Below are 22,292 nucleotides of genomic sequence, written 5' to 3'. Positions count from 1 at the left end.
GTGTTATTTTGGAAAAAAAAACTCTTTCACACGTGCCATTTAAAATCTGTCCCATCATTTAAATAAAACAGCACCGTTTTGGTCACCGGGTACATAATGCATAATGTACTCGAGTCCATAATATAATTTGTTCTTTTTAAAATAGAAAAAACAGATAGAGAAAATAATAAAAATCAATTAATTAGTTAATTTTTAACTAACAACTAATATGTTTTTCTAATTAGAAAGCAAAATTTAACTGAAAACTGAATTTTTTTGCAAAAAAAAAAAAAAGAAAAAAGAAAGAATCCCAGCTGATCAATTCAGTTAACTGATTTTTTCAGTAGTTTTTTTTTTTTTTTGGGGGGGGGGGGGGTGTGTTCAACCTGTTTTTCTTTACTCACTTCTATATAGAGGGTAACCACCTTCCATTTGGTGGATACTTAAAATTTTTCCAATTCTCACAAATAAAACAACCAATAGTACACTCTTAATTAGCATATTTTTTAGTGGGTTGTTTTGTTTTATTGTTTTTCTTTTTTAAGAGAAAAGAAAACTATTAAATATCTGTTTTTGAAAAGGGAAGGTTTAGAAGTAAATGTAGGCGAAAATGGCTCCCCTCCATGACCCCATAATTAGGATGTCTTAAAAACGTACACTAACATACATTTTCACATTTCTTTTGTTTGTTACACGTTTCTTGCCAATGTCTTTATTATGTTTCTTTCATTTTGAAAGCTTTCCTTTTATTTTCATTTCTTGATTTCTTTTATTTATTTACTCAGAAGCCAAGATCTTCCCAGAACAAAGGGTATTGGGTTCCATGTCTTGTATCCCTCTTGTTAAAGAGAGAGAACATAACAACAGAACAGAGGGTCGCATGTATATGTGTTTTGGTGCTTGTTTTTCTGATATAGAGAGATAAGAAGGGAAATATCAAAGAAAGAAAGATAAAAAAAGATGTTGCAGAGAGCTGCAAGCAATGCTTATTCATGGTGGTGGGCTAGCCACATCAGAACTAAGCAATCTAAATGGATGGAGCAGAACCTTCAAGGTATATTTTCCCATTCTCTCTTTCTTTTTTTCTCCTGATCACAGAAACTGGATTGTGAGAGTTCATATTAGATCCCTGGATATTCCATTATATTATATGAATCCAATCTGTTATATAGCAGTTGAATTAATTTATTTCTTCATGTAGGAAATGATTTTGAATTGACTAAGATAATTCAGACATGTTCCTGTTCCTGTCCATGTACAATGTTAATACTTCACACACACACATATATGTATAGAGGACATGATCATACATAATAGCCAGGAGAAATTAGTCTATTGGCATAAGAGTGGACTATACATTTGCTTGTATTTCAAGGCATGCTAGTGCAATTTTAAGCATGCAAAGTTTCCTACATCTAATTTTAGATTTTTGCATTTTGGGCTGATAGATGAGCAAGATCCTGTTTTCTTGAATTTGGTGTTCTGGGAAGTGTGACAATTAATGCCTACCAACTTGATTGATCTGTTTTGGTTGAGCTTGTTTAACTTAACTTTAAGCTAATTTTCTAGGGCAGATCATGTTAATATTGTTCGGCTGATTTACTTGTATCGAATTAAAATCCTTATTTGCATACTTATTAGAGAACTGATGACAATTGTATATTGACAGATATGGAAGAGAAGGTACAAACTGTCCTCAAACTTATCGAAGAGGATGGAGACTCCTTCGCCAGGAGAGCCGAAATGTACTACAAGAAAAGGCCAGAGCTGATACATTTCGTGGAAGAATCTTACCGAGCATACAGGGCCTTAGCTGAACGGTACGACCACATATCGACAGAGCTACAAAATGCCAACAACACTATTGCTTCCGTTTTCCCAGAACAAGTACAGTTCGCCATGGAAGATGATGAAGATGAAGCCTCACCTAGGTTCCCAAAGAAGGCTCCAGAAGTCGCGAAAGCAAATGTCCCGAAAGTCCCAAAGATTCCGAAAGAGTTGAAGAACATCTTCACTTCGGATAAGACAAAATTACAGTCCAAGAAATCAATGAAGAAAACAAATCAGCATGCAGTTTCTAAGTCTGGTTTGAGGAAATCTGAGGGACTTCAGGAGATTGACAGGCTTCAGAAACAAATTCTTGCTCTACAAACCGAGAAAGAGTTTGTGAAGAGTTCTTATGAAAATGGGCTAGCAAAGTATTGGGAAATTGAACAAACGATCACGGAAATGCAGGAGAAGGTTTCCAATTTGCAAGATGAATTTGGTGCAGGCAGAGTCATTGAAGATGATGAGGCTCGGACATTGATGGCATCAGCAGCCTTAAAATCATGCCAGGATACACTGGCTCAGTTGCAGGAGAAACAAGAGAAATCAGCAGAAGAAGCAATGATTGAGAACAAAAGGATCAATAACGCTCGGGAGAAGTTGAGGTCTCTCAAGGACGCCTTCGTCCATGGTGAGGTGAATCAGGAAAATCCCCAAGCGAAAGATAAATCTATAAACCCAGTTGAAGAGATGAAAAGCTCAGACCAAAAACCAAGTGGAGTCACACATGAGAGACAGGATTTGGAGCTGTTACGTGTGAAAATTAGCGAACATTTTGAGGTTGGATCAAATGCATCTCTCAGTGTGTCAGAACTTGCAGAGAAGATTGATGAGCTTGTGAATAAGGTGATTAGCTTAGAAGCTTCAGTTTCATCACAGACAGCCCTTATACAGAGATTGAGAACGGAGACAGATGAGCTTCAAGCACAAATTGGTATTTTGGAAAATGATAAGGCAACACTGATCCATGGCAAAAATGACTTGAGAGTCAAGCTGAGGGAAATGGAGGAGAAGTTGTCTGGACTTCAAGAACTAAACAGAAGCGTTGAAGATCAGAATAATAATCTTCAAACCAATTTTACAGAAGCACATTGTAATCTTGACCACCTCTCTGAGAAACTACATAATGTTAAGCCAGATGAGGAGCTTCAGGCTACACTACAAACAGAGTGGGGATCGGTAGTTGCAAATGAATCACACGAGGAGGTCAATGGACGAGAAGGTTTACACAATACTAAAGATGGAAATCACAAATCCCCGGAGTTGAGCTCACAGGAGCAACTCAGAGGGCAAGAAGGTGCATTAAAACCTGATGAGAGTCCTAATGAACCAGAGAATGTGAAGCTGCATGAGGAGCTCAAGGTTTCAGACTCTCCGCAGAAAGAAAATGAATATATTGCTGAAGTCAATGAGACAGAGTTGAAAGTAAAAGGAGAACTCAATTCTGAAGACGGGATCCACAGATCACCGGAAATGAACTCACAGGTGGAGCTCAGAGGACAAGAAAGTGCATTAAAACCTGATGACAGTCCTAATGAGCCACAGAACGCAAACCTGCATAAGGAGCTCAAGGTTGCAGACGCTCCGCAGAAGGAAAAGCCACATGAGCAGATTGAAGTTTCTGATTCTTCACAGAAAGAAAAGGCTACATGTGACAGAAAAGAAGAGGAAGTGATAAAAAAAGAAGATCTTAGCACTTCCAACAGAAATCAGGGAGATAATGTGAGTCTACTGCAGACTGATAATCCTCTGGTACAATCTCATGACATAAGAATGGAGGAAGAAGCTGATAAGCAAGCTTCACCCATTACTTCGGATGGTCTCTTTCCTGATGAAACAGAGGTGCAGGCTACAAAGCAAGATGATGAGCCAGACTGGAAGCATTTGTTCACAAATGGTATGGGAAATAGAGAGAAGTTTCTACTGACCGAGTATACTACTGCTCTTCGGAACTTTAAGGATGTTAAGAAGAAGCTTGGTGAAGCAGAAATGAATAACGCGGATGGCCATAAAAAAGGGGATGACCTCTTTGATATAACGCTGCAGTTAAGAGAGCTGAAGAGTGCCAATGCAAAGAAGGATGAACAGATTAAACTCTTACGACAGAAGCTGAGCCTTCTCCAAACAAGCTTGGGTGAAGACCATGAATCTGAGAAATCAACCTTGACAGAATCCTCAAAAATAGAAAGTATGATTCTGATGGACCAGTCAGAAATGTCAAAGATGGAAGAAAAATTCCGATCGAACATCGATGAAGTGTTAGAAGAGAACTTAGATTTCTGGTTAAGGTTCAGCAGTACATTCCATCAGATACAGAAATTTGAAACTGAAATCAAAGATTTACAATCTGAATTGGTGAAACTTGAGGAAAAGAAAAAGAAGCAAGATGGTAGTACTAATCAAAAGTTTTCTCTGAAATCCGATGCAAAGCCGCTGTACAAGCATCTCAGAGAGATACATACAGAGTTAGCGGTATGGTTAGAGAAAAGTGCGCTGCTGAAAGATGAATTGAAGAGCAGATTCTCATCTTTGTGTGACATTCAAGAAGAGATAACATCTGCTTTAAAGGAGAGTGCTGAGGATGATGACTTCACATTTACAAGCTACCAAGCTGCAAAGTTCCAAGGCGAGATTCTGAACATGAAACAAGAGAATAACAAGGTTGCAGATGAATTGCAGGCTGGCTTGGATCATGTGACAACGCTCCAGCTAGAAGTTGAAAAAACTCTTGCCAAGTTGAATGATGAATTCAAGCTTTCTGGATCAAAGAACCAAAGCAATATCCAACTGCAACATTCAGACAGCCGGTCTCGAGTTCCTTTACGGTCCTTTATCTTTGGTATCAAACCAAAAAGGCAGAGGCATTCGATATTCTCCTGTGTCCACCCGGTACTGCAAAGGAAGTACAATGGTTTTAAATCAGGAGTTAATGTATAAATTAATTCAGTGTTGAGTCACTGCATTTGTGTTTTCTTTCTCCTTTTTTTTCTTTTTCATTTATTTATTGTTGAATTTTTTTTCTCTTATTGTAATTTTTAAGAAGCTGAAGCTTCGTGTTGATTTTTTGACAGACAGGGCATGTTTTCCTAATACTTGTAGATGTTTATAGTTAAAGGAAAGCATGAACATTTCAGCATTTTCTTGGATCAGATTCAAGTTATTCCATTATCATCGTATATCAATTAACACAACCTGGATTTTAAATCTAATTTCAAAGTAAATGCAGCTACAAAATAACACTTGTTCAGAACCAATGCGGACAAGATTTCTGCTTAATGCTGCCTGAGACCCGAATAAAGGCGTCGATTAAATCCTGTATTAAACAATCTTTTATTCTGTATTTTCTATTTGTTTTCTCGTATCTGGTGAACCATAACTGGGTTCCTGGATCTGTCATCCTGGCCTGAGAAAGGTGTTACACATCAATACATCTAGACTTCTATACCAAATGATGCAAGTCGTGGGGATCGTTGTTATAAGGCTTTTATACCTGGAACTCTGATTTTTCTAGAAGGGAAAAAATGAGTGCTGGAAATCGTTGTAGAACCAGCAACTTTTATAAGGAACTGGCTATTTCCACTATTTACATGACTGACCTAATACTGCGAATCTGAGTTTTGGGTTTTTGTCTATGGAAATAGTCAGCTACAACCATTTAAGAAGTATAGCTGAAGAGCTAATCCAAAAAGCAGCATCAGCCGCCACAGAAAATCATCACCGTCTGATAAAGCAAACAGAAAGCTGCTTCTCCTCTGAAATTTTGAAGGATATCAACCTTCATAATTGAGAATGATAAACTAAAGCTTTTGATGTTACAAACTCCTTCAGTGCTTTGTTTGGAGATTTTTGGTTATTCTCTGTGATATAGTGTTGTATTAGGAATGATGCAATACTCACAGAACGCTCCCAAATCCTGCAAGGCATGATGATATTCATTGTTAATTCCATATCACAAATTACACTAAAGTGGTACATAGAAAAATTATTGACATGAGAACGCTGAGTAAATAAAGCATTTTCCTTTACAGTACTATCAGAAACCTTTGATATTATTATATTCCTTATTGACATGAGAACGCTGAGTAAATAAAGCATTTTCCTTTACAGTACTATCAAAAACCTTTGATAGTTCACCTTATTATATTCCTTACTCTAGCTGCAATTTACAGATTATGTAAGGAATTACATAGATTAACTAAAAGATCACTTGCAGAACATCTATTTATAATTAAGTCTTCCCGTATCAGAAAATCTTCATCGCCAGCACTCAGGAGGGGCTATTGCAGTGCACTAACAGACACCTCCGATACTATCTTGGCTCCCCTTCCTTTGGCCATGTAAAGGCCTATGTGATGCATCAGCTCCTGTAATAACATGGAGTTAAAATAAAGTTAGGACCAAATCTCTTATGTGTTTGTCTGTGTACATGCCTGTATTTTTCAGCTGATATCCTTCAGAAACAAATCACTTTTATCTAAATCGCAAAACAGCTTCATAGTTGAGAACAGACATGACTGCATCAAGAATGTTACTACTGAAAAGGAAAAGAGAAGAACAGAAATGAAATCCTTTTTCATATTTTACTGATTACAAAGCCCTCTTAAAGCAGTTCAGCAATCTCTTTGCTGCCGCAGTTCTCATTCTACCAGTACTGGTCCTCTTATTCAATTAGCAATCTAAGAACATCAACTTACAACTGCAAAAATGTTAGGCAGACACTTGGGTGCTGCACACTCCCACAAGAAAAAGTAAGATATAAGACTACTCAATGAAGGCTTGAGCAGGAATTGAGAACAGCGTTGCACGATATAAAAACAAAAAAATTAAGGAGATCAAACATTCTTTGAAATCATGCTTCGCAATGATGCAATCAATATCTAAGGATGACAGAGAATATTAAATTTATGCATTAAAGAATAGCTTTTAAACAGAGTTAGCATTTGGATATGATCCTTCGTTCCCCTCTAAAGTTTTTACTTCAATGCCTTGACAAAAAACAATGAACTGCACATAGTTTCTTGAGAAAAAGAAAAGGAAAATGGGGGCTTGCATTCAGAAAATGGTTGCAAAAGTTTACCATAGAAGAACATCTATACATTTCTGGAATGAATTCAGTTGGCATTTCAAAGAGCAGGACCATCAGTAGGTTCAAGTTCCAAAGCTTAACAGAGCTTAGGAGTTACATTCCTATCTTTTTTATAATCTCACTATTCATCTCTAAGAAATAGTACAATTTCTTTTCTTGCTACAAAACAAAATGCTACTTGACATGAGAAAAGAAAAATGTCAGATCAAACAATTTAATGTTCCCTTCTGAAATAGCAAAAAGCAACAAGGGGATGAGCGCGGCTAAATATAATAAAATATAGACATATGTGCAAGTAGAGTATTGTGTTCCGTTGTTACAATCTCATTTTGCCATATTCTTCTTTAGAAGAAACAAAAAAAGAAAGAAAAGGAATAATTCATAACAGCAATAACCCACTCGTTGAATTTGTAATGCAATTCAACTTTGGAAATACATAACTTGTAATAACTTATGAAGCATTGCCAATGCCTGATTCAGGTTAAGTACCTGTGGATGCGCAAAAGCATCTTTGGAAGCTCTGGCAACATGCACAGGAAGGTCATAGGTAGCACAAGCTTGAGAATACACGATCACATCCTCAAGAGGAGCAAGAAGACCACGATTTCTAGCAGATAGAGCTGAACTAACAAAATCCAAAACGCATATATCCGTGCATATCCCTATTACCAGTATCTTCAATCACAAATAATTCAGTCCACATTAAAAGGAAAGAAGAAAATTCTATTCAACAATTTCTTGACAGTAAAGAGAAAAACTTACGACTTTGATCTGATTATTTCTAATCCAATCTACAAACAAATTGGAACCATCTTTCTCAATTGAACCAAGAAAACCATCAATGCAATCCTTGCATCTAAGAGTAACATTAGCTTCGTTCTCCAACCACTGCAATTCTGCATAGTTAAGCAACATAAGAAAAATAAAAGCCATAATCCCATAAATGATTAAAGACACAAGTCCAAGCAAAGCAATACCAGGAACAAGTCTTGCTTCATCAGTTCCAGCAAGACAGTGAGGAGGGAAAGGAGGTTCCGGAATATCAGGATGATGTGTATCAAGAAAAGCAAAAACTGGCCATTTACTGTCACAGAATGTTCTTGCGAGCCTCGCTGATTCCTCTACCATTGTAGATATTAGTCTGTCAGGTTGTTTAGGCGCCTATTCCATCCCGACAATTTAAAAAAAAAAAAAAAAGAATGTGAAATGTTATTACGCCAAATAACAAAGAAAAAGAAAAAAGAATACCAAATTGCCAGCGCCGACAGTACAGAAGCCATTAACGATATCGACAAGAACAAGGCCAGTCTTAACATCACCATTGAGAAGCAAAGAGTCTTGCTGAACGGGAAGCTCCTGCCTCAGCAATTCAACCGTGGAGGAGACCATCGTCTTCGTCTTCTTCCTGTTCTTCTTTTCCCAATTCAAAAAAATGATTCGAGAAAAAAGACTGTGTTATGTGTTTCCCTATTGGCTCTATTCTGATTAGGCTAAACAGGAAGAAGTGCAGAATAAGGTAGAAAGAGGAAATAAATGGAGAAAAAGGAAAAGATTTGGCATCTTAAATAGAAAGATAAGATTTAAGATTATATTTTGCCCCCTGAGTGAATATTATGTTTGGAAAGACCCACAAAAGTTTTTGGAGAAAATGGTCAAAAATAGAAAAGACTGTTATGTTTTTTGCTAATATAACAGAAATTAAATGAGTTTGGGATGGCCAACTAAGATTCCAATAGCTTCTGTTGGTCTTTTTGTCCTTATTTTTATTGGTTGGATCAGGTTGTTGGGTCCCCCCTTGATCAATTAAGAAATTAATAAAATAATAGTAACTCAAAAAGTAGTAGGCAAAGGTAATCGATTCCTAACTAAGAATATTCAACTCTTTGGAAGCAAGGGAAAAAAGTATGTTAATTGGAGTTGTTGCTTCCAAAATTTGGCTTTTTTAGTTTTTAGTTTCTCTTTTCCCTTTCTCTAAAAGACTACAAGTAGTCAATAATATGTGTGAACCAAAAGGGCAAATACTAAACTATTTATGGGAAAATATCATCCAATTAGAAACAAAAAAAGAAAAACTATACAAAGAATATGTCCATTTGTTTACCATCCAATTCATAGTCGACAGCCAATTTAGTCTCCTCATGTTCATATTTTGAGTTAAAATCTGTCGGTTCCCCAAATCAGTGATGTTTAAGATTGTAAATAAAATTAAAGTTTTCATAAATAATTCAGTGAAGAGACTCAATAAGAACTTCCTCTCCCCATGTCCACAGGAAACAAACTCCTAAGGATTCTTCACCAGGTTCGAAGGTCAGCAACTCCTGAATCAAACCAAACCAGAAAAAGAAAAAGGTCTATAGATCCTAAATCAAACTGAAATTGAAAGAATGCATTTTTAATTCATTTTATTTGAGTTTTTTTAGGTTAAATTATAATTACTTTTATACTTTTAATACATTTGTTTTAAAAATATAATCATATGCTAGAAATCATAAACTAAAATATTAAAGTATCAGTCAATTTAATTAAATCAATTTCTTTAATATAAAAAAATTTAAAACTCGCTATTAAAATCTTTTAAAACAAACTATAAACCAAATCCGAAAGTAACAAAACCAACCTAAATAGTTTGGCACTATTTAGTTTTGCCCTTATAGAATGAATTCGGTAAGAAATAAAATAAAAATCTGGATTTCATAATCATTCCTATTTAGCTAGTTCGAACTCCTAAGGAGTTTATTTAGATAAACTTAATTTGTAATATATTTTTTGAAATTTGAAATTAATAAAATAAAATATAAATATTTTAAATAATATAATCTTTCGCATAAATATTTAGAATATAAATAATGTATATTATATATTGATATATGTTTTATTAGATATAAAATGTTTTTTAATAATTTTATGAAAGATAATATTTAAACCCATATTTTTTAGTAATAGAATGTTAAGAGTGAATGTGAACTCGTGAACATTTAACAAAGAAGCAATCTCCAAGTCCAACCTGAAACTTTAGTAAACATAACCTCAGCCCCTTGTAAAATATAATCTCAACCCATTTGCTGCCTGATTATCACCTTTTCAAAGAATATTTTGAGAGAGATAGAGAGCCGATCGCTGTCTAGCTCCCACAAATCCCAGCCCCTTCGAAAATATAATTATCAAACAAATTACGAATAAAGTATCATGTCGCTGCTAATTTTGTCACACGTTTTTTCTAAATTTATAAATATTATAATTTAAATTTTTATATATTTTATTCAAATTAATTTTATTATAAAAAATTTTAAAAATAAAAATAATTAAAAATATAATATTATTTAAAAATTATTTTATATTTTTATTACAATTAATATAATTAACGTAAATAACTATTACCAACAACACTACTATTACTGTTGTAACTGTCTCTTGAAAAAAATACTTATAATATTATTTTATTTAAAAGTTAATATATTTTTCAGTTTATAAAAATATAATATTTTTATTTTTATTCTATTTATTCTCTTTTAAAATAATATATTATTTTTATAAAAAATTGAGCTAATTTAAACTGAATATATAAAATTCTAAATTTTATAAAAAATTAAACTAATTTGAACTAAATATATAAAAATTTAAACTAAATTATTTAAACTAAAGTGTCTAAAATTTTAAAAAATAACCAAATAAATTCAATCTAAAATGTCTAAAATTTTAAAAAATAGCTAAATTAATCCGAAGGCCAAATTTTATTCCAACAAATTATGCTTTCAAAACTACAATTAATATTAAAAAGAATGTAGCCACTATTGACAAAAGCATCACCATTTTATCACAAAAATAAGCAGAACCCATAAAGTGTTTGCATGTATAATCATCAACTATATGTACGTATATATATGAAGAATCCACAAGCTCAACAGTTGCCCAACTCACATATAATTCCTTAATTACAGACGATAAAGAGAAACTCTTTAATTGAATAATATGACCGTCCTATTTTGACCAAAGCTCTAGAGGATTCATGGCATGGTTAAGCCGCTATTTGCATCATGTGATACTCATATAGGAGATTGGTTAAACGAACTATCTAGGAGATTGGTTGACAGTGAAGTTGTGCAAACGGGTTATCTTACAAAAATTGTGAAGAAATACTAAAGTTAAAGCAGGTCCATACAAAATAAGCTTTCATTTGCCTTTGCTGTTGTTATCTCGTGGGAGTTGTAGACCCATGAGCCCAAGCAGATTGGAGGTAGGACCAGCTTGGCCTTGTTGGGAAGAAAAGGAATCAAGAAGGCTCTTCACCAGATTAACATCAACATCTACAGGAGTAAATTCTTCATCCATGTCTTCCCCAGCAGCATTTGAGGTCCCCTGCATGGATATACAGCTTAAATTTGCAAATACCATAATTGGATAAAATAAAAATATTACATGGATATTGCTCTTTCCGAGCTTGCTTAATATACAAGGGATGATTCGAACTGAATCAACAAAAGTAGCATGGAACTTGAACCAACTAAACTAGTAAAATATTGCCATATTTTTCACAAGTTGGATGAACTCTATAAGGTGAAGCATTTCCTTGTATACCAACAGCAGGTCATGAAATGAGATTTCGAAAGTGCGTGTACTTCTACCTGTGAAATATGAGAAATTACCTCATTTCTTTTGGTGTTATCATTTGCATGAACAAAACTCTTCTTAAGGGTGGTGTTCTTCAGTTCGTCATTAAGAGCATCCAAGTAGGTATGCATAAAAGTGTCTTCTCTGTCCTCATTATCCTCGGAAGGTTCCATAATATCACTACCATCTTCAGACTCGTCTGCAAACCGTCCTTGGTGTAAGTAGAAGAAGAGAAACAAATTTGCACAAATAGGCATGGAGTTTTCATGTGTGAATAGCATTGTCACATGTTAGATAAGATGAAAAAGTAAGAAAGCAAGATTTGTGTAAAATCGGCAGATAATTTGATATCTCACAATTAGATATTATCAATGACCTCAACATAATTCCCTTTCCAAGGGATAATCAATATGCATGCATATTTCCAGAATACTATTTCAATTGAGCAGAATGCATTCGATATTTAGAAGTTCCTGCTGTTCCATCACATGCAATGCAAATAAAGCTAGTCTATACTACGTAACCATTCTTTATTTTCATTGGAGAAGCCTCTTTTAAAAAGTATTATTCAAGTTCCAGCACAGAAATCAAATTGACCCACCATCTTATTTATAAGAACATTTCCAAGGCACCGTTTATTTATGAAGAGTCATCCCATAAGATAAGACTCCAATAGAATTTTTATTTTTTAAATATAAAGTAATAAGTTGGTCTGACCCTTCACATTTGAAGAGCCAAGTTTCACTCTTTATTTTGATTTTAAAAAATGCACTACAAGTTTCTTAGTAATTTATTAATTGATACTTCTGACTTTATTTTTTTCTATTCACAAAAGTTAAAAAAAAAAAAAGAAAGGAAAGAGAAATTGAAACCAATACTACTTATGAAAAGAAGTACAATATAGTCTATATTGCAGAATAAAATTAATCAATTAGATTTAAATAACATATGTTTTTCCTCTTTATATTTGAATATTCCTTAAGATGCTCTTTACTATAGAAATGATGTTTTTAAGCTCCTTAAAATGAAGAGCACTATTATGGATATTCTAAACATTAGAGGTTTTAATATCAACCTCCGACATAGAAGGCAAATTGATTATCATCTTACTATATAAACATTTAAAGATTCAATAACCACAGCAAATTTTCCAACAAATCATCTCCCTCTTCTCAAAGAAGATTGCTTCTTCAACAAATCTGAGAAAATATAAGTAACTCATTGATTTTCTCACATAGGAAATTTAATTGTGAGTATGAGTGCAAGTGTGACACAGAGAGAGAGAGAGAGAGAGAGAGAGAGAGAGAGAGAGAGAGAGAGAGAGAGTTTGACAGGCCAGCAATATATAAGAAATATCTGAACATCTCTATGGGGAAGGGAAAAGTTGAACAATTTGTTACAAGTCCTAAATGGACTATTGTTTAAAGTTTCAAAAGAGAGTTGACAGTTAACCAGCCAATGCAAACCAAAACAAAAAACGATTCTCAAACTGAGACAAAATGTTGCACTCAATAAACTAAAGAACAGAAAAGATCTACTTACCAAAATCCATGTCTGAGGAGGATGCTGCTTCAGAAACATCACTAGCAATATCTTCCGGACCATGACACTTCGTCACTGATTCCATGTCCTTAAGGAATTGGTCCACATCAAGGTCCACTTCTTTCATGTTCCTTCAAGAATAAGGAATCAAATGAAATATGTAGGTCAATGCTTGGCCCACAGATATCTAAAAAACAAATAAATAAAAAAGAAAGAAAGAGAAGGCAAATATATATATGTTAATATCTCAGGTCACACAAAAAATTATGCCAATACATGAGCTAATTCTATCAGCAAAAAGATCTTAAATCAGTGAAAGCCACTAACTGAGTACCATCATGGCTTCAGAAGAAGAGTCATAGTTCCAAACAATTATAATGTTTTTGAACAGGCAATCAGCAACTGAAAACAAGAAAAAATCTTCGCTAACTGACTGAGAAATGTCACTGTTAGCTAGTCACAAGTCCATTAGACTTTATCTTCCTTATATATGCAGCATCCTAGAAAGCCCATGCAAATTATAGAATCACAACATTCTAAGCTATTAAATCAACAACCTCAAGTTAAGCAACAGCTCTACATGATCAATAAAAATCCTTAATGTGCATTGAATGTAGGGGAATATGAAATGAAAATTCACGCTCGAGTCTTGACCAAAATCTAAGTCTACATATATTGAAGTGGAATCAGAATTACTAGTCTCACCAGCATAGATTGGAGGTCAAGCTAGACTAAACCAGAACACACAAATCCAGCTGGGTGCAAATAAAGTTGCAAGTCTGGGAATTTCATAAATTTATCTTACTTAGCACCAAAAATCTATAAATAAGTTATAACTCAAAACAGTAAATTTGCCACAATCTCAATCTCAGCTAATTATGCACCAACCTGTTTTCTGGAACCTCTGCTCCCTTGTAGCTTGACACCTTATCCATAAACGCTTGCATGGTTTTTGCAATATCACCAAGATCAAAATCACTAAGATCAGCATCAGAAGAAGGACCAGCATCCTCTGGTTCTTTCAACTTCTGTTTGTGTTTGTGTTTAGCATTATAAAGATCCATTTCCTTTTGTCTCTCTTGCAGAGCAGTGCTCAACTCGCTCTCTCCATTGTAAAGCCAAGAATCATCATCAGAAGGAGGAACATCCTGATTCTGGAAATCATCAGTTGAATGTTGTATAGCAAGAATCTCATCAATTCGTCTCACTGGAGCACTCATCATTTCACTGCAATAACACATTATTAGTTTATTACAGTTATAGAACAATAAGGAATATGGAAACAATCCACTGTTCAAAAAGATTCCCTTGTAATGTCAACAAATGTAATCATTAGATTCAGAATATCCTCACGGAAAAATAATATCAATTGACGAAGGCAAATCACAGGCCCCCTAACACGAGTTATAATCACAATCCAATTCCAACTACTGAAAAAGAGGGACGGAGTAAGAGGAAAAAAAACCTAAATCCAATATTTGAAAAATGTTAAAGCAAATAATAATATATGATGTGATTTTGAAAGCATAAGATATGAAGCATTTCATTTAGCTCCACATGAGATGCGTATGCAACTCCACAATCAAATTCAGTTTTACCAATTCTTTGAGATCCATAACTTAAATGCCAGTCCCTGAACCAGTATTCCAATTCACCACTCCATTAGACTAACTAAAGCAAGTTATCTGTACCTCCATAAACAAATAAATAAACAAGACGAACCCAAACAAAAACAAGATAGATTAAGAAATACCTGATCCTAGAAAACATTGCACTACTACGGTAATACTCCTCAGCCTTCTCCATCAACCGTTTATACTCCTTTGATCCAGGCAAAAAACCCTCAAAAAACCCACTCTTCTCCAAACTCTCCTTATACTTAATCCAACTACTCCCTTTCCCTTCCTCTCCTTCCTTTCTCCTCATCTGATACATCATTTCAAATCCACACGCAATCTTCATTCCCAGCTCCGCCTCCATAAACCCCTCCATATCATCTCTATTTGGCATCTTCGGGTAGCACTTGGGAGCCACAAATTTTTGCTGCATTAACTGTGCATACATAGCCCTAGACATCGTAACACTCGCACAAACTAATTCCTCTCCTCTTCCTCCTTTACTCAAAAACCTCTCCATTTTCGCTGCGTATTTCATCGTATCAATATCTCTATCATAAAAACCTTCAACACCTAGAGAAATTAAACATGGCTCATACTTCAAAACCTGCGCTACCGATACTGGAACCCTGACCCTAACCTTATGCGTATTCTTTTTCGCTCTCTCTGGATAATCCGAAATCCGATTTTTAATCGCTTGTTGAACATTATTATCAGCAACCGATTGGTTCTCATAATAAATCAAGAACTTCAGAGAATCAATTAAAGCAGGGCTAGCTAGTTTGTCTTGAGGAACAATATGGAGATTTCCACCACGAACAAACACGCGGTTAGCGATGTTATCGGGGTGGACCCAGCGAGGAAGGTGAAAAGCGGCTTCGATGAGAAGGAACTCACCGTCGTTGTCCCAAACGCGAATGGAGAGGTTAGGAAAGTGATTAGAGATGAGAAATAGGAGGTAGACGGCGAACCATTCGTCATCGATGTTGTCGCCGAAACGGAGGGTGCCGTGAAGGTGAGGCAGATGAGACGATGAAGAGGAGACTAAGAGAGAGAAGGGTTGGTGTTGCCATATGTATGAAGATGTGATTGGAGAGATTAAGTTGAGGATTTCGAGGTGGAGTGTTTGGAGTGTGAGAGATGGTGTGTAAGAGGATGTGAAGGTGTTTGAGAGTGAGGTGTCTGGGTATATTGCGTAAAAGACGGTGTCCTCCGGTATGCGAGAGTTCGTCTGAGAAAAGATTGAGGCAAATGGGTCGGAGTCTGTCGCCATGGTTGCTCTGTTCACTTCAATTTTGCTGCTGCTGCTGCTGGCGGTGGCAAGTTATACTCACGCCGCTTCTGACGCTCTCTCATGACTGTTCCCGACTCCTGCGGTTTTGAGCGGGTTCGCGACCTCGCGAAACGTGGACCGAACGTATTGTCGTTTGTTTCACAACCCATTTGTCGTTCCTCTTAAATGCTCCTTCCTTCCTTGTCAAAGAAAGCTTCCAGTTTAGGCGAGAAGGGTCCGACTTTTGTAGTTTTACTGAAACGACATGCCTTCAGCCTCATAATAACGTGTCTACTCCGGCTGTTTGCACCCTCCCATTATCAAGATTAGTTTAATTGTTTTAGTTTAATTGGTTTAAATAGCAATTTACCCCCCCACCCCCCCCCCCACACCCCCCCCCCCCCCCCCCCCCATCTTGTTCGCAACGGGCAATTAGTCCAAAATGTTACTTTCTCAACTTATTACCGAGTAACTTGTTGGCTAATTTATTTCTTTTCTTTTTACGAAATTATGAACATGTAAAACATAAGCTAAACATAGCAAGTGACGACAGTTAAAAGAATATAGATTATATTTTATAAAGTAAGTTTTCTTCTTTTATATATTTTCTAGTTTATTCTTTTTTTTTTTTATGTTTTCTTCTTTTCTTTTGGTCCTTAATTATTCTTTCTACATATCTTTTAAAAATACTCAAAAATGCCTAAATTAAATTTATATATAATGATAAATATAGAATTTTGCATTCTTAACAATAATATATAATTTTTTTGATAAAAGTGTATTCTCGACTATGTTTATGGGTTTAATAGTTAAAGATATTCATTATTTTGGAAGTATAGATGAAAATATAATGGTTTAAAGGTCAATTTGCCCATCAACTTGGAGTTAATGGCCAATTTACTCAGATTATAATTTTTTAGCTCATTTTATCCATCAACTTAGTAAAAGTAGCCAATTTAGTCCAAATTTCACAAAATTAAGAGATTGGATTGTAAATAAGTGAATGACATAATCAATAAGTAAAGTTTATTTTAGTCCTTAAACTTTACGTTATGCAATAAGCTTAGTAAAATAATTTGTATTAAGAAAAATATTTTAATATGATCTAATAATAATATCTAACAAAAAATAATTAAATTACAATTTTCAATGAGAATTTAAATTAAATAATAAAATTAAACTCATGAATATTTAATTTTTTGTTAAATTAGAATAAAATTTGAATTTTTTAAAATAATTAATCTTAACTTTAAAAAATAATTAATTGATAATTTTTTGCTTTAGCTTTATTTTTAGCATAATTTAGTCAAGTGGATAAGAAAATTACTAATTAGTTATTATTATTTAATTTAAATTATTTAGTAATTTTATTTTAGTTGAGTTTGATATTTAATATGAAGTTTTAAGGACTAAATTAAATTTTATATATTGATTATGTCTTTTAACTAAACTTTTTACTTGCTTTGCATGATGCATGGAATCCAATCTCTTAATTTTGTAGGAATTTGGATTGAATTGATCGCTTTTGCCAAGTTGGTGGGTAAAATGAGCTAAGAAGTTAAATTGAGGGAGTAAATTGACCTTTAAACCAAAATATAATGGTGATAAAAAACTTAATCCATTCGTGCTTCGAAAAATTTTAATATAATATTCGTACTTTAATTTAAATCTAAACTTTTTGTACTTGTGATTGTAATTATTGTTGGTAGATAATGAATTTGATATGAATTAAGAGATTGGAGATATCGAGAGAGTTAACGACAACAATAATAATAATCCTTTTTTCCTTTTTGTCTTTCACAATTGTACTTTTATGAATTAGAAATGGTGCATATATGCGAAAGCAATTTTAATTTTTAAATGAATTAACATATTAAATTATACTATAATTAAATTTAAAGTAACTGGCATGTCGTTATGTGATGTACTCGCATTTCAAATTTTTATTTTAAATCCTTACGAGAAAGTCATATATCAGTTAAGTCATTATTTATTCCAGAATACAAAGAAATTGTATCAAATAAAAAATGGTTTATGCATTGATTAGTCATTTATAATGGAAACCATTACCAACAATATCCAATCCGAGAAGCAAAAATTATATATCGTTTAGAGATTTTATTTTATCTAAAAAATAGTTGAAATTTGATTATTACAAGAGGTAGGATAAAGAGAATGTTATCGAGGAATTTGAACAAAAACAAGTTTCAAATGCGAGATTTAGCTTCAAAAGAGTTTATAGAAAGAAAACCAACGACCTTCACGCTTCTCTGTCTTGTATGCTTATACTTAGAAATGAGAGAGAGAGAAAGAAAGAAAGTAGAAATGAAATAGAATTATTGTAAAGGAAAATAAAGAAAAGAGAGAGGCAAAGAAAAAGGAATAAAGATATACTTTACTTATTTAATATGTAAATCTATATAATAGTTCTCATATACTTCACATCAGCATAAAACTAACGATATTAAATTTTATTTTTCAGCATAAAAAAGGACTTAAATGTAGTATTTTATAGCAAATAAGGGCATATTACGACCAAAAAAACATAAAGTGCCCAGGTGAAATTACTATTAAACACTAAGGATAAACTTGGACATTTTCCCGTTTAAATTCCAAATAAAGGGAAATGGATTTCAGATTTTTGACAACTTAAGGGGTTAATTGCATTAAAAGGACATTTTAAAGGCTAATCCGTCTCTGACACCAAACATTAAGGGCAGAAATTGTACCTTCTTCGCAAAAGAAAAAAAAAAAAAACAAACCATAGCAACAAAGGCGAGTCTACTGTCTACGCATCTAACGCACCAGATTAAACAGTAAAAAAAGAAAAAACTGTTAGTTATCTTTTCCTCAAAAAGAAAAGAGTTGCTTGTCTTTTGATCTCCTGAGTCTTGACAGACTGATAACTAATAGACACGACAGAAAAAAAAAAAAAGAAAAAAAGAAAAATGTGTTACGGTCACCGACGTTCCTTATCACCAGACGACCTGATCCCTAGTCGAAACCGCCGACCTCAAAACGACAACGAGAACAACAACGCATCCGTCGTAGAAGATCTTCGAGACCGGCTCGCGGAGACCGAGGCTCGGCTAGAGCGAGCGAGAGCTCGAGAAGCCGAGCTGAGTCGACGATTAGAGGAGATGAAGCGGTTTGTCTCCGTTATGGAGATCCTTGAGACTTACCTGAAACGGAGATATCGCGAGCAGCAAGAACACGTGGCTCGCTTTTTCTCTTCTTTGCCAGCTACGTAGCGCCTTGTGGTTTTTCTCCCAATAGATACCGCTGTTTGTTTATACTTATTTTCTTTTTGGGGGTGGAATGGAATCAATATTGGGTTTTTTTTTTTGGCTAACTGATGGTGTGATGTTGTCATGTGTTTGATAGTTTTATATGAAATTATCATTACTGTCAATCAATGATATGAAATTATAGTAATTTTAGCAGCTCCTGATGACATGAAATTGCAGTTCTGTAATTTTATCATTTGTTTGTGTTTTATAAAATGCTAGAGGGAAACATGATTCTTCGAGTCCATCGTTTATAATTGTACTGTATCAAACATAGTGATGCAAGAAGAGCAAAATTGCTTCATTTGAAGAACAACGGAAAATTGGGGATATTGTTACAGCGTGATGCTACTATGGGGTTTTTGTTGGGTTAGGAAAGTTTATTTTAATGGAGTGCTTAATCACTTGAAGAAACTGATATCCAGGCACTGAGTAGTTTCATTGATTTCAAGTAGCTTGCGAGTTGGCTGAGCTCGACACGTAGCCATTGATTACATTGGCTTGTGGAATTGGTATTGGGGAGTGGGGAGTACTTCGGGTGAGATTCAGTTCTTATATGACCGTGAGCTAGATTTTATGAGTTAGGACAATTACAGGAAGTCCTACATTAACTAGGATTCCTTGAATTTCTGCTGATATCTTGTCTTTAACTCATAACGCACCCAGAGATTAGAGACTCTGCAGTTTCACAATGGCAGGAAGGCCTGTTGCTACTTTGTTTAAGAGAACAATGAATCCTTAGATTTTGCATTTTGACAGAAGAATTTTGCCACCGAGTACACCCTTCATTGCCATTGTCTTGAAATGTGACTGATTAGATCAGAAAACTGATGCAAGAATAATCCATTCTGAGTCATATCATAAGTCTTTAGCATGCTGCAAATCTCCGACTGTATCTTAGCCTTCCCTTGTTGTGGAGGGATTATGAGTTGAAGCGTTCATTGAACTTGGAAGGCCTTTTTATTATGCAGGATGAGATTACATGAGCAAACATATGCAGAAAGAGACTCATAAAGCCTCGCACTAGAATCATATCAGAGACAGTGAGACCATAATGCCGCAGCTGGTTAATTTGGCGATTGATTTTCCATGATTGTTATCATCCCCATATGGGAGGCTGCATCAGCTTCAAAGAATGCTCAAGCAGGAGTGTGGGAATGAATAGTGAGTACCCCTATCTCCATGTGTGTGATTACAATTCGCAAGTTATGACGATCCTCCAGAATGCATTGAGCCTCAACTCAATTGTAATGATTACTACATTCACTCATCTATTCTCCTGACAAAGATCAATACTAATATTCTGAAGATCCTCCGTCTCAGGTTCAACACTAGCATGAAGTCTTCACACAATGTAGAACATGAACTTCCAGTAGAATTCTGGGCCTAAAGGGCGAGGACTACAGGCTATTTCTTGTTTACCCAAAAGGAAAAATGAACAGGATAATTCTGAAGTAAAGGCCCAAAAATATATACGCTCGCCCATATATGAGTCACACGATAGCCAATTTGGCTTTATCAGTCAATTTACTTCTTGTGAAAAGATTTGTAATCAGTTTTTTAATTGTCAAATTAGTAGATGAAGTTGATTTCATCATTGATCCTTCAAATTCAAGAAACAAAAGTCTCTAGTGGCTTTATAATGATTAAGCAGAAGAAACTAATTCCATTAATCTTTGTGGAAATCAAGTTATTGATTTTGGATAACAAAAGCTAGGATAACCATAAGTTTACCAAATGAAAACCAACCTATTTCTTGATTTTGGATAACAACCACCCAACTCAAGAGTAAAGACACCTTAAGTTTGTGTGTTTTAATGATTTTGTATTAAACCCGTTACATATATGAAGTTTCACTTGAATGGTATAAAACTTTTAAAAGCAAATGAGGCAAAATAAGAGGAAAAAGAATTAGAATTATGCACTAACATTTATTAAACCAAGCAATTAAAATTGATTGCTAACTTTCAAGATTCAATCACAAGACTTGCTTTTTGCAGTTCCATTGTCTCACTCGCAATAGAATACTAATCTTATTCCTATTGCAGGAGAAAAAGGGGAATCATCTTTATTAATAATAGATTTATTAAGCTCTTTATTCTTTACTGTAAACCTTCTCAAGAAGTAACCTCACTAAATTTAAAGAGACTAACAAAAGAAAATTGGCTTAGCTCTAAACTCAGTGTCACATCCTGCAAAAAGAAACAAAACCCATATATGTTACTGCTCTGGAATACAATTTTCACAGTTTCCTGCCCACCTAATTCTTCAGCGTTTATGTCATTGCATTTGCATTTACTTCAATCTAATATCAACTTAAATAGGTTACAGTGGGATAAATAGTATAATTTATAAGAAAATTTTACCTCTATAATTATGTTTAAGGATCTATTTTGAAATGGAATGTAGATTTAAACATAGATTTTCGATAATTAACACACTCAATAATTTCTTAATATGAACTCTTTTAGATTCAGACTATGGACTACATAACAACACATAGTCATTTCCTTATACCTGTTGTAAAAGCAAACATTAACATAGCTTGGAAAAGAGGATTCGAACCCAATCTGTCACTTCTTGACAGTTAGTTAGACCTCAAGCGTAGTGTGGTTAGAAGTTGTTAAATGCTTTCAACAATACTGTTTTACATTACTGATTTACAAACTTCTTCATCAGCTTCTTCATTTTTCTCTTTTATTTTCACTTATTTCATTCTTCTTTTACAGTCTTGAATCTCTTAGGTAACCATTTTTATAGCCTTTTTTATGTTAATTAAAACCAGTGAAGGAGACCCACCACCAAATCATGCAAGCTACTTGGCTATTGTTTATCTTTACATATCAGGACAAAACCAATCCTTCCACTGGCATCTCTCTTAGATAAAATGGCTCAACAGTAATCTGGAAGCAACTATGTACTGATCCTCATATTCTATTCATTACTTTGCATGTTAATATCCTGAAAAGGCCAAAAATGAATGTGACAGAGTGACCCTGACTTTGAGAACTCTACTACTCCAATTGCTAATTGAATTGCTAGGGACCCATTTCTTTGGTGCCAGTTTTCTACCC

The 22,292-nt window shown here is 34.4% G+C and overlaps 4 protein-coding genes across 7 annotated transcripts; 2 read left to right on the top strand and 2 right to left on the bottom strand.

The window, feature by feature from the left end:
* Positions 1 to 348: 348 nt before the first annotated feature.
* Positions 349 to 4,876, top strand: LOC8263613 (protein NETWORKED 2D). Its single transcript, XM_015728240.3, has 2 exons — positions 349 to 1,033; positions 1,649 to 4,876. The coding sequence occupies exons 1-2, from the start codon at positions 940 to 942 to the stop codon at positions 4,741 to 4,743; spliced, it is 3,189 nt and encodes a 1,062-aa protein (XP_015583726.2). The 5' UTR covers positions 349 to 939; the 3' UTR covers positions 4,744 to 4,876.
* A 961-nt stretch (positions 4,877 to 5,837) lies between these two features.
* On the bottom strand, positions 5,838 to 8,525 carry LOC8263612 (nicotinamidase 1). Of its 2 annotated transcripts, none has more exons than XM_002533913.4 (5): positions 8,141 to 8,525; positions 7,870 to 8,053; positions 7,655 to 7,788; positions 7,382 to 7,567; positions 5,838 to 6,170 (listed from the first exon to the last, which is right to left on the bottom strand). In XM_002533913.4, the coding sequence occupies exons 1-5, from the start codon at positions 8,279 to 8,281 to the stop codon at positions 6,084 to 6,086; spliced, it is 732 nt and encodes a 243-aa protein (XP_002533959.1). In that variant the 5' UTR covers positions 8,282 to 8,525; the 3' UTR covers positions 5,838 to 6,083. The 2 variants fall into 2 exon arrangements, with proteins under 2 accessions (XP_002533959.1, XP_015583723.1); XM_015728237.3 differs by having other exon boundaries at positions 8,212 to 8,524.
* Positions 8,526 to 10,745: 2,220 nt separating this feature from the next.
* Positions 10,746 to 16,164, bottom strand: LOC8263610 (protein ecdysoneless homolog). The gene is made up of 5 exons (XM_002533912.4): positions 14,796 to 16,164; positions 13,931 to 14,269; positions 13,043 to 13,173; positions 11,536 to 11,699; positions 10,746 to 11,248 (listed from the first exon to the last, which is right to left on the bottom strand). Exons 1-5 carry the CDS (start codon positions 15,929 to 15,931, stop codon positions 11,063 to 11,065), a joined length of 1,956 nt encoding a protein of 651 aa, XP_002533958.2. The 5' UTR covers positions 15,932 to 16,164; the 3' UTR covers positions 10,746 to 11,062.
* A 2,527-nt stretch (positions 16,165 to 18,691) lies between these two features.
* Positions 18,692 to 20,815, top strand: LOC8263615 (protein SKIP34). 3 transcript variants are annotated; one of them, XM_025159915.2, is made up of 2 exons: positions 18,692 to 20,382; positions 20,542 to 20,815. In XM_025159915.2, exon 1 carries the CDS (start codon positions 18,880 to 18,882, stop codon positions 19,180 to 19,182), a length of 303 nt encoding a protein of 100 aa, XP_025015683.1. In that variant the 5' UTR covers positions 18,692 to 18,879; the 3' UTR covers positions 19,183 to 20,382; positions 20,542 to 20,815. The 3 variants fall into 3 exon arrangements, with proteins under 3 accessions (XP_025015683.1, XP_048233303.1, XP_048233302.1); XM_048377346.1 differs by having other exon boundaries at positions 20,528 to 20,815; XM_048377345.1 differs by having other exon boundaries at positions 18,692 to 20,465.
* Positions 20,816 to 22,292: the final 1,477 nt, after the last annotated feature.

This window comes from Ricinus communis, chromosome 7 (genome assembly GCF_019578655.1).
Source record: "Ricinus communis isolate WT05 ecotype wild-type chromosome 7, ASM1957865v1, whole genome shotgun sequence".
NCBI classification, from domain to species: Eukaryota; Viridiplantae; Streptophyta; class Magnoliopsida; order Malpighiales; family Euphorbiaceae; genus Ricinus; species Ricinus communis.
This window is presented reverse-complemented; position numbering and strand designations above follow the sequence as displayed.